Raw genomic sequence first — 15,775 nt, forward strand, 5'->3', positions numbered from 1 at the left:
TTCTCCTGGACCTTTCAGGGGCTTTCGATACCATTGACCATGGTATCCTTCTGGATAGATTGTCTGGGTTGGGAGCTGGAGGCACTGCACTGCAGTCGTTCTGCTCCTACTTGGATGGCTGACTCCAGAAGGCGGTGCTGGAGGATTATTACTCTGTGCCATGGCAATTATGCTATGGGGTTCCACAGGGCTCTATTTTATCCCCCATGCTGTTTAACATTTACATGTAACTGCTGGGGGAGGTTATCCGGAGGTGTGGGCTGAGGTGCCATCAATATGCAGATGACACCCAGCTCTACCTCTCTTTCTCATCAAACCCAGGTGAACCAGTGGCTGTTCTGAATCAGGGCCTGGGCATAGTAATGGACTGGATGAGGGCTAATAAACTCAAACTAAATCCAGACAAGACGGAGGTACTGTTAGTGGCTGGTTCGTCTGCCCGGCTAGGTGATATTCAACCTGTTCTGGAGGGGGTTGCACTCCCCCTAAAGGATCACGCTCATAGTTTGGGGGTGCTCTTGGATCCAGAACTGTCACTTGAGGCACAGGTGAACTCAGTGGCACAGAGCACTTTTTATCAGCTTAGGCTGGTATACCAACTATGCCCTTATCTGGACAGAGATAGCCTAGCTACAGTTATCCATGGTCTGATAACTTCTCGTCTGGATTATTGCAATGCGTTATACGTGGGGCTACCTTTGAAAACGGTCCGGAAACTTCAGCTGGTCCAAAACAGGGCAGCAAGACTGTTAACAGGGACTGGCCAGTGAGCTCATATTACGCCAGTACTTTTCCAGCTGCACTGGCTGCCAGTCCATTTCCAGGCCCGATTCAAAGTGCTGGTATTAACATTCAAAGCCCTTAATGGCTTGGGGCCAGGTTATCTGAAGGATCACCTCCTTCCATATGTGCCTGCCCGGACCTTAAGGTCATCTTCAGAAGCCCTTCTCCGTGAGCCCCTGCCAAAGGAGGTGAGGCGGATGGCTACTAGAAGGAAGGCTTTTTCTGCTGTGGCACCCCGGCTCTGGAATGAGCTCCCTAGTGAGGTTCGCCTGGCACCTACATTGTATTCTTTCCGGCGCCAGGTGAGGACCTTTTTATTTTCCCAGGCATTTTAGCTCTTTAGACTTTTAGCTTTGCTGTTTTAAATCTGTATTTTAAACCCCTGCACTACTGCTAGGTTTTATTCTGGTTTTATTCTGGTTGCATTGTTTACTGTGGTTTTAATGTTTTATATATTTTGTATTGTTTTATTGTGTGCTCTTTGGTTTTAATTTTTGTGAACCGCCCAGAGAGCTTCGGCTATTGGGTGGTATAGAAATGAAATGAAATAAATAAATAATTATGCCCCTGTTGATTCTCTTATGCCCCACCAGTTCTGTTGTGCAAGCAGCCGCACTGCTTGCGCAATGATGATTTAGTGCTTCTGGGGCAACCTGAAAGGTGCAGCAGGGGCGTAAGTGCCCTGTTGGATTCTGCCCATTATCTCAGCAATCCTTTTAACGGCTCTATAAGGCAAGCCACTATGATCCCCTTATTGCAGATTTTGGGATGGGGGGCGCATGAGCGGATGCTGAGGGAATAGTGACTCACTTAAGGACATGTAGTGAATTTCTGACTGAGAAAAATGTGAGCCAGAAGCCTCATCACTCATGTGCTTTATTTACAATCCTATGCACATCTAGCCAGAAGTAAGTCTCACTGTTTTCAGTGATGACTGCAGCCTTAGCCATCATGATCTTTCCATGTAGTTAGTTTTGTAACATGTTCCAAGCTTCTGAACCGCATAAGAATTTACTTCAGGCAAAAGCACTGCAAAGTGAAATCAGATGGAACAAGGTCTCACATATCTAAGTTAAACTGTTTTCCACTTGGATTGTTCTAGGATTCCAATGTATGGAATAGGAGGCAAGCTAAAAATATCCTGATTTTCAAAATATAAGCCAAAGAGATTGAAAAATCATTCCACAGATTTTAAAAAACAAAACCCAACCAAGCAGCACAGTAGCGCACCTCTAGGAATTGAATAATATGCGATATGACCTAAATATAATCCTTGACTAGGCATCATTCTTCGGCATTGTCAGTGATACTGAAAAATCCTGAACAGAAGGGACATACACAAAAGTTATCTAAACTCAAATCATGCATAGGTATATCCCTCTGAGAGGTTTCTGCTGGCCTCCTGTTCTTGCATTTGAGCAGGGAACACGACTTCAGAGATCAATGTGAAATGAGTATGCCATGCCCCAAATATCTGAAATGGAAAACGACGGTTCAAATATAATCAATGACATTATGACTTTTCTTGTTGGCAACAAAGATCTGGCTGCAAATCTGATATTGACCAGTCCTGAATGTTTCAGTCCAAGTGTGAAATCATTAGGCAGATAAAAGAGAGCTCTGTTCTCTGGCAATTAGCACCAAGTGAGATGCCGCCTTTCCAGTTTGTCTAAATGACCACTGATCAAACTCACTTAAAGTATAAATAAATGCTGCTTTACAAATGATTTTCAAAGTTTAACAGTTGCACATTTCCCAGGTTAAATGTGAATCACATGAATATATAGAACTCCACCTTAATCATAAATTGGGATGCATAGATTTTGTAAAATCTGTTCTGTGTTTCGCGGATTGTCAGATGCCTTTCATTTCGTTGCCTGCTCATTGACTCAGATTTTTTTAAACAATTTTCTGCATTTGGACAAATTTGCATCTGAGCAAATTTTCACTTGTGAAAATGCGCAAATCCTCAAAAAAGCGCAAATCTCCCCAAAATGCGCATTTTCATGCTTTACCCTATGGGGGAGATGCATATTTTTGCCTAGTGCTTTTTATTTTACATATCATTCTACAGCTGCATTTGCATAAAATTCTGGAAAGTTAAAAAAAATGGTCTGCAAGTCTGCAGAATCTGTGTAACTTGGGAAAAACCAGTCCATTGCAGAATCTGCAGGCTGGATTCATAGAAATCCAAACTCATTTGATTCCATTGTGGATTTCTTCGACATCCCTAATCATAAACTTGCTTTCTATAATTTTCCCTGGTGGCTTCCCAGATATCACCTAAGTGTTGAGGGTGAGTGTGCCAAGAAAAAGTAAATGATTCCTATGTATTCCATTAATAGTCTTCCATATATGAGATCCATCCTTCACCCATAACTTTTAAAATTGGGAATTTTTTCCCCGCCCCTGAAATGGAGCAATCACAATGACACAAAATAAGTGGATATACCATGAATCCATACATGCATATGGTAGGGCTGCAGCCAAAGATCTGACAGATTATTTCAAATAAATGTACAATTTCTGCACTCTGCAACTCCTGGCTGCATGCACCTTCCTCTACGCCAGGGGTGCAGAACCTCAGGATCAGGGGCCAAATCTTGCTCTCTGGGATTTCCCAGAAGGCCCCACTCCCTTTCCACCAGCCACTAAACTTTGGTTGGTTTGCTTGCTTTTGTGCAGTTTTTCGCCACTCAAAAAGGTTCCCCAATCTAAAACCCACCACTAGAATGCAGCCCCTGGGATATTCTCCAAAATGGAATTTGGCCCTTGGCCTGAGAGAGGTTCAACCCTCCTGCTCTACTCATTGGGCCAGTTCACATGACAAAATAAGCCATGGTGGGCTGCAGCGTGTGCGGGGAGCCATTTTGTCTGGACCCAGGTGGCATGGGTTGCGTGAGGGTAAAACAACCCTTGCATAATCATAGAACAGGCCATGAGTTATGCAAGGGGTGTTTAACCCTCACACAACCCACACTGCCTGGGTTTGGGCACCATGACAGGCTGCAGCCGCGTCTTGAATATTCAAAAATTGCCCAGCACACGCTGCACCCCACTGTGGGGTGGCGTCATCATGCAAACCGGATCATTCTCTTTCCCACTTTGCCTTTTTGTCTCATATTCCTTCATCTGGCCTTCTCATGTTCCTTTAGACCACTGACTCTCCCAAGTCCCAACCCTCATTTCCAAAGTTCCTGATTTCATTGACCCACTGTCTTCTCAAGCCCTTCCTTCTTTTCCTCGTTTCCTAGGCCCTTCTACCTGCTGTGTGTGTGAGTGGCAGCTAGAGATCTTTCTATGACATTAGAGCAGCTGAGCCTATCTATACCAGGCACTTCATTACCATTACCATCACCACCACCAAATACCTTAAAGGATATATTAAGAAGAGTCCTTTAATCATTAATTGATTGCAATTGATATTTCCTTTAACCCCCCCCCCCCCTCCAATGAATATCATGAGTGAACCTGGGGTGTTTCCATAGCTTGCCTTCTGTAGACCCTGTTCATACTGCATTGTGAGACAGCTTCCCATAGGTGTGACCACATTCATGGATCCGAGCTATGTGTTTATGATATTCACACTGGTTGCACATGTCTTGACATCCTCCCTTCTGTGTGGACAAGACACACATGATCTGCCTCCTTCACAGACATGTGGGACTGTACCACTAGAAAGTGACTCCCAGACTGCTGTGGCTATGTGAAGAAGAATCTACATACAAGGTTGGATGCAGGATCTGCCTTCCATTAATGGAAGGGCTCTGCTCATGGAAGGTATCTCTGCCTGCTTTTGGGGATTCCTCTCCCCACACCATACCCCATTCAGCAAGGTCTCCTGATTCTCTGTGTAGCATTTTCAGGGGGCTGTAGGGACTACCACTGGGAGCAGGGGTCAGGGAAGTCCACTTGCGTCAGCCCAGTCGCATTCACCTAAATCTGGATCCAACCCCTAATATTTGTCCTACCTGTGTATGTGGTTCTTTGAAAAACAATTCTTCAGTTTTCCATATTGGCTGTTAATCTCATTTTCTGAGTGAGAGTTAGGCAATATTTCTTATACATAATTTACTTTGTGATTTTCATGTATCAAAAGCAAGTTTCATCTGCTATTTAAGACAAAACACAGTTAACAAATATAAGATTAAGAGCTGCATTACATCTCTTATGTAATACCAAATGTCAAAGGTAAAACTTGAAGATCAAAAGTATTACCTCCTGAATTTTTCTCATAGCTATATAAAATTATTGTTGGGGTTAGAGCAAGTGGCAAAAATGTTTTTTTCCCCTACTGCACTTTTTTTTTTTTTTTTACCCCTGTAACGGCTGCATTTTTAAAAGTATGTGAAAAGGAAAAAGAAAATGTTAAATGGGCGGTAGGTGGCAGAACAAAATTACTATACTAATATGAATGGTAAGCACAGTTTCCATAAATCCTCCTTCTGACTCAGAGTACGCCTTTCAAAAAGTGCTGCAATAAAAAATAAAAACAACAACACCTACCACCCACATAAAAAGCATAGTGGAAAAGCTTTAGTGGTACTTGGTTTGTGGAACTTGAAAACAGGCAGCATATAAACCTATAAAGTTCTGCCTTGAAGGACTCTTGAGAAGGCTGTAACTTTATTATTGCAGAAAAAGAAGGGGAAACACTTGATACCCAAGAGCAGGGAACCCCAAGGTTGTCCATTTACTTATTTTCTTTATTCTTTATTGATTTGTTACATTTCTATACCGCCCAATAGCCAAAACTCTCTGGGCAGTTCACAAATATTTATTTAAAATATTTCTAGGCTACCTTTCAGAGCAGAAGGCTTTTGCCTTATATATCAGCAGCATCCCAGCCTTTCTCCAATGAGTTCAGGGTGGCATATATGGCTTCCCACTTCAACTCTCACAACAACCCTGTGAGGTAAGTTAGGCTGAGAGATGGTGACTCACCTAAGGTCACCCAGTATGCTTTGTGGCTGAGTGGGGATTTGAACTTGGTTCTCCCCTAAGTCCAACATTCTAGCCACCAGCTACTAAATCACCCAGGGATCTCCTGTGCATTATTAGTTACCTGTCTTCACACACAACGATAACAGTGGATGTGGTAAAAAGGGGGACAAGTTTTAAAATGGAAACAGCTTGAAAGCTTTGCATCAAAAGCCTAAAAAGGCAACTCCAGCGTGGCTTGACAGGCCCAAGAAAGGCCTGTCATTTTTAGACCACCACCAAGACTAGGTTCTAAATCCATGCACTGTGCAGAGACTCTTTCCTAACTAGTACCAGAATGATTTTCTATCCAATCACCATGTGGTTACTTCTGAACAGCAAAAAAAACAACACCATGCTTGTGTGTGCTTTTGGTATGGGAAATATATTTCCTAATTTTCATATGGGAAGATACTTGTCTGAAATCATAGATTTTGCCACACCGAGGGATTCTCCCTAGATGTCAGGGCCCAGCTTCAGCACTGCAGTGGGCCTTGTAGGTTATAGCCAAGATTTGATGAGAAGTAGCCTGAAAGTGCTTGGGCTATTCAGCCTCTGGGATGTCAGAATCTGTGTGAGCTTATCTCTGTCAGTGTTCCCAGAGCAGAGCCAGGGGGAGTCACCCAACTCCCTGTCTACCTGCTGGTCTGGCCTTCGCAGACAGGGAGGCTGGAAGCAGTCTGTAAGAACCTGGAGGAGGTGTGGTGGGGTTTGCAGAAGGGTTGCCCAGGTTGAAGCGTCACTGCTGGTGGGCTGAGCAGTGACGCCCTGTTTAGACAGGGGTCTTGCTGAAAGGTGAAAGGTCCTTGTCTGTCAAGGGATCTGGAGGAAGTGTTCTATAGTCATGCCTTCCCCTTTGAAGCTGATGCAAAGGCAAAGAGCCTTTGCTAGGAACATCTTCTCTTCATTGCCTGAAGCCTTCTCTGTTTGGATCCACCATTGCCTGGGCTTTTGGAGACACTCTGCACATAGCCTCTCCCTTAATTGGAACTTTGGATTGCTAAAGACTCGCCGTGAAAAGTACTGTGAGGCTTCTCATAGGCTTGAACACTCATTTGCTGTGGATTGTGTGTCCTTTGTTTGTCATCAGCTCAGTGTACTGACAGGCTGGACTTGAACGTTTGGACTTTACTCTGCCTGGACACAACTCCTTGCATGTGTGGGTTTATTACCCTTCCCTTGGGCTTGACAGGCTTTGACCACGTAGCCTGGAATTATCAAAAAAAAGATTTACAGTTGGACTAACTCTCTGTGGGTGTGGTTTTGTTTAGGCCTTTCAGGAATTTACCCCTTAATTGCCTGAGGGATCATTCCAGGAATCATTCCCATTCCTTGTCTGGGGTTTGGAACCCTGTGTACGGATTGCCTGGGTTAGATATGCCAGGAATCTGGAGTCCCTTCCCTTGTGTTCAAGAGCTGTGGAGATGGCAACAGGGAAACCATGTTGAGGAGGATATTAGTCATGGTGGTAGTGTTTATCTTTAGACTTTTCTGGAATTACATATAGCCTATAGCTACTGACAATCAGCTATATGATTTCTGAAGAGTGTAATCATTAAGCTTTTGCTGTGAGATTTCCAGCAATAAAGAAATCTCACTGATTTGGGTGTCTGGTGTCAGATTGCCTGAGCGTGTGTGCTGGGGGGATCAGGAAACCTGGAACCTGATACACAGGTAATCCCCGTGATACAAGATTTCAAACTTCACATGAGGACATGTACAGTGCTGGGTCCAGGTGTCTGAGGTTCCTTGGGCAACACCTCCCTCAATACGCTGTCTCCTTCAGTGTGCCTATCTTGTCACTGCCATTGTCACCAGCTGCTATTGCTCCTCATCCTCTTTCTCATCATTGCTACCACTTGTTTGCTTGATAAGCAGAGAGCCAGTGAGCAAGTAGGCAGTGGCATCTACTACTACTCCTTCTCACCACCACCCTTACCTGGGTCAGAGAGGCAGGTGAACAAGCAGGTTGCAATGGTGAAGAGGAGGGCAAGTCCAGGAGGCCCCCTGCTGGGGTGTGCCCAATCATGCCTACCTTTGACACTGTCCCTGGACATGTATCATCTGAGAAGCACGTATAAACATTTTCCTGTTTTACCCATCAGACTATATAGGAGTGAGAGACGTTGGGTGCAACCCACATCCCACCAATATTAATTTAGGAATATGCTTTCAAACTTGCACGAATAATAAAAACGTAACATGGGGACACAGCATCTAGCAAGAATTTCCAAACAGCTTTCATAAGCAACATATTAATACAGCAAGAATAAATGGCCTAAATTCAAGCTAATCTGATCAAGGACCGACAAATCAAGGTGTTTAGTTCATTCACACTTTTGGCAAGATTTTAATGTTTAAAACTCTGCAATCTTGTCACTTCTGAGACATGCACCTAAGCCCGTTTTCAGTTCTCACTATAACTGCTGGTTCTGATACTTTTACCCTAAATGGCACAAGGTTGGTGGATCTCTCTCATTCTAGTAGCTAGACAGCTGGAACGCAAACCTATTTTCATTAAAGGGCACTAAAGGCAAAAAAGGATGGAAAGTGACTCAGGAGCCATGGTACACTGAATGAGGGGTGTAGGCATGTTGGAGAGGGCTCAATTAAAAACTGCCAAAGTTAATAGCAACAAGTGTAACAAGGAAGCAGATCACTTCTTTCTGTAGAGTTCATAAAAACAAAACTAAGACTTCTTTTATTTTTTGTGCCCTTACACATATTTGTTCTCTAGTGGATGAATGCATCCTAGTTCCAGTACTGTATTGTTAACATTCATTTAGATATAGCAGTACAAAATTAATGTAAGAAGCAGCCTTAAGATGACATCATAACAACATAACTTAAGAAGAGAGTAAAAATGTGAACTGCCATCCTGTTAACTTCTATTCCACAGATAAGGTTTTGAATGGACATGGTACTGGCAAGGTTTCCGAGACTCTTCTGTGGCATGAATCCCAATCTACCCACATTTACCCTTTTAAAATGTCATTACAGCATGACAGTGAATCAAGGCACTGTTCTCAAATTTCTGAGAGGTATCATAATTTTATTCTGTTCAAGTACCAATTTTGCCAGCTATTTTTCTGGAACAGCAGCAAAGGATCTGCTGTCTCAGCTATTACATTTGGCAGATGTTTTTGTTTTTTTCTCCAAGGAATTAAAATGAAATTTCCACCTCTGTATGCTTGGCACCCATAGTCCCAAGGCTTCCATCCAGCCTCAATTATGAGGGTGTGTGAAAAATATCACCAAACATCAGTGAACCCAAGTTAAGCACTTTAAGTCCAATTGATATCAATGGTAGAGTTAAAGATGTGATTCATCCAATCCTATTAACAGCAATAGAAATACTTAATTTTGCTTGGATTACTCTATAGCTTTTAATGTATATTTTAGTACAGACACTTTTTGACTGGCCTGCTTACTTGCCTTAGGATGCAAACCAATCCAGACTTATCTGGAAGTAAGTTCCACTGGACACATTTGTCCTTACATCTGAAAGGACCACACTGTTAGCTACAATTATAAATTTGTCCATTTCTGCATCATCTGTTGATGCTGTAAAACCTGATCAGGTGCGATCAGTTAAATATAAAATTTCCCAATGTATTTCATCTATGCAAATGATATCTAACTAGCAAGATGCCCCACTAAATGGTGGGAGTTTGTCCAGCTTGGTATTTTCAGGAAGAAGATTAATACATTCATTAGTGATTTCACAATAGCCCCTAAGTCAGTACTGGGAGAGCGTTTTCATTACCTGTGCTTGCTAGGGGGATGGGCTCTTTGAGGGGCTCTTTCCCAGATGAAAGGTTACAGAGTTCCCACACTGCTCAGTAGCTTCACCTTCCAGCTATCTGACAGTTTTTCTCTTGCCTGTGCCAGTGAAATGGATCAGCAAAATAAAGGGACAGACTTCCCTGCACCCTTTCAGACACATAGAACATTGTTATAGAAATGCTCCATTCTAATCTATCAAGCACTGATGTTAGACTATGGGTGGGTTGTTGTGAACCAGTGGGAATGAGTGAGCTTGCTGGCCCCTGCTGCCTGATCACTACAGGTGGAGCAAAGCAACGCAGGGATGCTCCGTGTAATATCCGAACTGGAATTCTGGGTTGTTGGGGAAGAGACAACTCAGTTGGAATCCCCAACAAAATAGTGAATGTAAGAACATAAGAAGAGTTATGCTGGATCAGACCAAGGGTCCATCTGGTAGAGCATTCTGTTCACACAGTGGCCAACCAGCTGTCGACCAGGAACCCACAAGTAGGACACGAATGCAACAGCACCCTCCCACCCATGTTCCCCAGCAAGTGGTGTACATAGGCTCATTGCCTCTGATACTGGAGGTAGCACATAGCCAGCAGGACTAGTAGCCATTGATAGTCTTTTCCTCCAGGAATTTGTCTAGCCTCCCTTTAAAGCCATCCATATTGGTGGCCATCACTACATCCTGTGGTAGTGAATTCCATAGTTTAACTATGCTCTGTGTGAAGAAGTACTTCCTTTTATCTGTACTGAATCTCCCACCAATTAGCTTCATAGGATGACCCTGGGTTCAGGTATTTTGAGAGAGGGAGAAAAATCTCCCCCATCCACTTTTCCCACACCATGCATAATTTTGTACACCTCTATCATGTCTCCCCTTACCCTCCTTTTTTCCAAGGTAAACAATCCCAGCTGCTGTAACCTTCTCTCATAGGGGAGATGCTCCAGCCCCTTGATCATTTTAGTTGCCCTTTTCTGCACCTTTTCCAGCTCTACAATATCTGTTTTTAGGTGTGGTGACCAGAACTGGACACAGTATTCCAAGTGTGGTTGCACCATAGATTTGTATATGGGCAGTATGATATTGGCAGTTTTATTCTCAATTCCTTTTCTAATTATTCCTAACATGGAGTTTGCCTTTTTTACAGTGGTCACACACTGAGCTGACATTTTCATCGAGCTGTCCACCAGAAACCCAAGATCTCTTTCTTGGTTGGTCACTGCTAGCTCAGATCCCATCAGCTTATGCTTGAAGTTGGGTTTTTTTGCCCCAACGTGCATCACTTTACACTTGCTTACATTGAACTGCATTTGCCATTTAGATGCCCATTCTCCTAGTTTGGAGAGATCCTTTTGGAGCTCTTCACAATCGCTTTTTGTTTTAACCACCCTAAATAATTTGGTGTCATCCACAAACTTGGCCACTTCATTGCTCACTCCTAATTCCATATCATTTATGAACAATTTCAAAAGCATTGGTCCTAATACAGATCCCTGTGGGACTATTTACTTTCCTCCATTGGGAGAATTTGCTTTATGGATCAATATTTTCCAGCAAAAATTGAAGTTGTGCGCCCTCCAATCCTGATTGAGCCCATAGTGTGGGGGTATAGATCCCCCGTACCTCTCATGATAAGATCCAGATCTGGGCCCTCGCCCCTACTCTAGAGTAAAAAAAAAAATTATTAAAAAAGCCATAGCTGATATGCTAGATATGTCTTTAGTCATGTCTGTTTTGACCTTTATGCATTGTTTAGAAGAGTAAGAATTCATAAAGAGGCACTGTAAGATACATTTTTTAAAACACACATTTATTCCAATAAAGAAATGTCATGATGCATGTATTTTTATATGAACTCCTGATTATTCTTTCAAGAAATCTAACACTATTCTATAGGGCTGTTATGGCGGCATTCAGTGATTTGCAGGAATGTGTGTTGCACGTGAGCCACTTCTGTTTTCTGTAAACAACCTCTGATCAGTTTGATCAGAGGCTGTAAGCATGACATGCAAACCCAGACCCCTGGGTTGTTTAGGAATTAAACAACTCAGCAGTTAACCCAATGACAAACCATGGTCTTGATCTATTCTTAATTTGACCTCAGTCCTACATATCTCCCTGGTCTAATCATGCATATGCTTCTTTAACCTGATCCTGAAAAGTTTGATGTCACTCAGAGCATATAATAAAAATCCTCTCTCAAGCAGGACCACCTTTTGATACTGGATATAGAGGCTCAATTCAGCTGTCATCATCAATCCATAGATTTGTTTCAAGGTTTCAGATTCCAAATACGTTATCAAACAAAGACTTTGAGCCACATTCTGCTCTTATTTTCCAAGTGCTCAGCATTCTGATTTCTGAGTGCAGTGGCCTCTTGAGATGGAACAATGCAGTGCTGGCTCCAGGATTTTGAGGCTCCTTTGGCAAGGCACTCCCTCAAACCAGTGTGTCTTTCTTGGTGCCTGCCAAGCTGCCCTACACTTCTCACTTTTGCAATTAACACATTTTCTTACTGGCAGGTGGGAGGGCCTCCAGCCACTGCCCTCTTCACTTCCCATGAATGCCTCTGTGCCACAAGTGAGGATTAGAGACATTCTTAGGAAGTGAAGATGGGTGGCTGCAGGCCAATGCTCTCCTCCGTAGCATGTTCAGCCATCAAGGAAAAGAAGGGGGAAAAGAAAAAGGAACTCCTGTCACTTTTGTCTGGTCAGCCACACCTCCCATGGCAGCCATTTTGTGGTGGTGCCCAGGACAGTTTGTCAAATCACCAAATGTGCCCACGGGCCCAAAATAGTTACCCCTGCTCTAAACCATCGATTCCTTAACTACTGTTTGGAGTGATGACTGAACTTAGCCAGTGCCTAGACTCTAGGCATTCCCTATGGTTTATTATAATCACCAAGATGGTACCAGAATGTCCTCTTGAGTTTACCATCTATTCTCTAACTTAGGAGAGTAAAGGAATGGAGAGAGCCTTTCTTTGTGACTGCCTTTCAACTGTGGAATCCCTCTTGAGATTTCCCAAACCCTGATTCTGGGGACCTTTTTATCATACAAGCTGCCTTTCTGTGGGTGGGATTAAGTTGGCACTATTGCAGAATTGTAACTCCTGTTATATTTGATGTATACATCTTATCGAGCTATTTCTTATATGTACTCCTTTTAATATACTCTTACCCTGCACAAGATTTCACAGTGGTTCAGGGCTACAAATCAAATCAATGATTATATTTTATTTTAGGTTTTTATCATATTGCCTTGTTGTATCTCCTTCTTTTGATTTGTGTTTTTTTTAAGGATTATGTAACATGAGATATCACTTTCAATCCGTTAAATATTCAGATATATTTTTGCATAGTTTGTACGAACAAGGCTTGCAAAAGTTCTAATGGTGAGAATGGGCACATGCTGAGGAATAACCTAGTTGCCTGGATGGCACAGGCAAATCATCTTGACTTATTTATATTAATGTGCTATGTAAATGAGAATATGGAAAGAAATGGTCAGAATTTATGCTAAAGCCTTCTAAAGGCGTAACAGTATTCTACTAAGTATATATGTCAGCTTAATCTAATCCCCCTGCTTCCAACACATCCTGTGGTCTCAGCACGGTGCCTATAATGCTCTCATATGTTATGAGGGATTGCCACAGAGAAGTTCACCATCAGACCCACTCTTGGTTCAATAAAACTTTACATTTCATCTTAGGCTGACAGAAAGCTATCTTTCTCACATTTGCATCACAAACCTTTAGCTTCTACTGACATCAATAACATTGGCTATAATACTTCCCGGTAATCTGTTACAACACATGGAGAGCACATATTCTCAGTTCTCATCTTACTTTGTCAGCTGCAGCGGGCTGCTCTAATTTACTCGGACTTGGCTAAATGAACATTAAAATTCTTTGTGACAAAAGGGGGGAAAATACATGCTTTTAATTAGCAGCTCATTTGAGATTTGCAGCAGATTTCCTTTTCCCCGCCCCCAGAAACTTCAAGTTCTACTTAAGCAAAACATCTCTCCATCCCCTTCATATGTGCGCTGAAGAAAATGAACTGCAGGAATTTGCGTACATCTTCAGGGATGGGTACAGTTCAAAGGCCAAGAAGAGATTAAAATTATTTTTTGTAATTTGAATCTTACATTAGAAAAATCTAACTAATCAACAGTACCTTCAATAACTTTATTTTGTTGTAAGATACCAGTTACGGCTACATAAATATCTATTAATGTAACACTGGCATATGTTTCCCCGCAATACTTTTTAAACTTTTAAAACACATTATTCTCTTTTGTTTTATTCTAAGACCAAGGAAAAGGTGGTGTATGTGTGTGTGCATGTGGGGGGTTCTGTTTGGCTCTAATATGGTGTATTGTGTCACTCGCTCCATGTTTCTGGCTCTCTGGGAACAAAATGGTTGCTAGAATGCTGATCAGTTTTTTGGTTATTCAAGGTGTTTGTCCTTGTCCCAACTTCCAACAGGGACTGTTGAAAAGCAGGTATATAGAAAGCTTTGTTGGAATCATTATAGGTAGGATAAGCCAGGGGTGGGGAGACTTTAGGCTTACAGAATATTTTTCACTAGAACCTATGGTCCACCAACCAGTGAGGTGCAAAATAGTGGCTCAAGAAAGCAGACGAAGAACTGCAGTACAGTTCTGAACCCAGGAATTTGTTTTCAGAATCAGAACTGGAGTCTTCATACACAAATCTCTCCTATTTCCCCCGAGCTTTCTTAGTTTAAGCAGCCTAATTTAGGAGGAAAAAAGGCTATTTATTGTTGCTAGTGTTAAAAGATTGTGAGTTAGAACTAGAAGCCTTTGCTGATCTACTACAAATCACCCAGAGATCTACCAGTAAAACCTGATCTACTTACTATCTACCTGGCCCTGCCTTAGTAGACAAAATTAAGCTTTACTGATAGCATGAAGGGGTCAGATATAGAACAGCTGTGTGAGTGTTCTTGCACTGCCAGGAATAGGTTAATGCTTTTAATAAATGTATTTATTATAAGTATTTTTAAACCACCCTTCATCCGAACATATGTCTGGGCAGTATACAAGTGGCATGAAAAAGCTAAAATATGCCACAAATACAACAATAAAACAGTAGAACAACATTGTCAGAGGCATAACAATGGAGCAGACTATGCATAAACCAGCTTTAAAATGTTAAAATGCCTGAGCAAATAAATAAGTTTTAACCTGGCACCAGAATGATAGTAACATCAGAGACAGCTGAGATTCGAGGGGGGGGGGGTATTCAAAAGATGAGATGCCATCACTGAGAAGGCCCTCTCCCTCGTTCCTACGTAACAAGCCTCCTGCGGAAAACAGTCTCCTCTGAAGCTCAAGAGGAGCTGGTTGGTATAGGAAGATGAGCTTCTTCAGGTATTTGGGTCCGAAGCCATTTAGGGCTTTAAAGGTAAGCAACAGCACTGTGAATTCAAAGTCAATAGGCAGCCAGGATAGCTCATTACAAATTGGTATAATATGATCTTGTCTGGCTGTACCAGTCAGAATTCTGGTTGCCACATTCTGCACTAATTGAAGCTTCAGTGTTGTCTCCAAGGGCAGCCCCACATACAATGCATTACAGTAGTCCAATCAGGCTGTGGATCACTGCAGCCAGACTATTCTTGTACAGGAACAGTCATAGCTGGTGTACCAGCCAAAGCTGGTAAAAGGCACTTTGTGCCACAAAGGCCATCTGGGCCTCAAGTGACAATGCTGGATCTAGGAGTATCCCCAAGCTACTTACCTTCTCCATGTACCAAGCTATGTGATCAGGTTACCTAAAATGAGTGCACCAAACAATCTATATACTTACTTAATGCAAAAAATTCTCACGATCAAATATAAGAAAAATATAGCTTATTGCAAGAACTATTATACATCTCTTGAAATATTTCAGACTCAAGAAGAAGAAAATGATAATACAAATGGAAAGCTAGAGGCATGTTCTATTAGCTCTTAAAACAAAGCACTATACAATAAATAATGTTCTGCCAGGCTATATGTTCATTCCTTGCTTCGTGCATTAGCTGCGCTTATTCTATGACACACTTTTATCTTTCTATTTTTATATTTTAAATCTATTAAGCAATGTCAACTTGAATTTCTTCTGAATAGTGCTGCAGGTTAGGTTTAAAAAATAGGACAATACAATCTTTGGGGGCTAACATTTATGTCAGTTAATTAATATGGGTAAGTTGAGTTTTGCAAATA

The 15,775-nt window shown here is 42.1% G+C and overlaps 1 protein-coding gene across 9 annotated transcripts in view; it reads right to left on the minus strand.

Annotated features, from left to right (window-relative positions):
- Positions 1 to 15,775, minus strand: part of DPH6 (diphthamine biosynthesis 6) — a 372,137-nt gene that overhangs the window by 57,620 nt on the left and 298,742 nt on the right. Inside the window, exon 16 of one of the 9 annotated variants that reach the window (XM_084844470.1) lies at positions 2,128 to 2,257. The exons of the other annotated variants lie outside the window; for them this stretch is intronic. Coding sequence (XP_084700596.1) covers positions 2,217 to 2,257 — 41 coding nt within the window. The 3' untranslated portion in view covers positions 2,128 to 2,216. Of the gene's footprint in view, positions 1 to 2,127; positions 2,258 to 15,775 lie in introns of those variants that run through there. 9 annotated transcript variants of the gene reach the window in all.

This window comes from Heloderma suspectum, chromosome 1 (assembly GCF_057233095.1).
Source record: "Heloderma suspectum isolate Gila_16-S chromosome 1, 16-S_ref, whole genome shotgun sequence".
NCBI lineage: Eukaryota > Metazoa > Chordata > Lepidosauria > Squamata > Helodermatidae > Heloderma > Heloderma suspectum.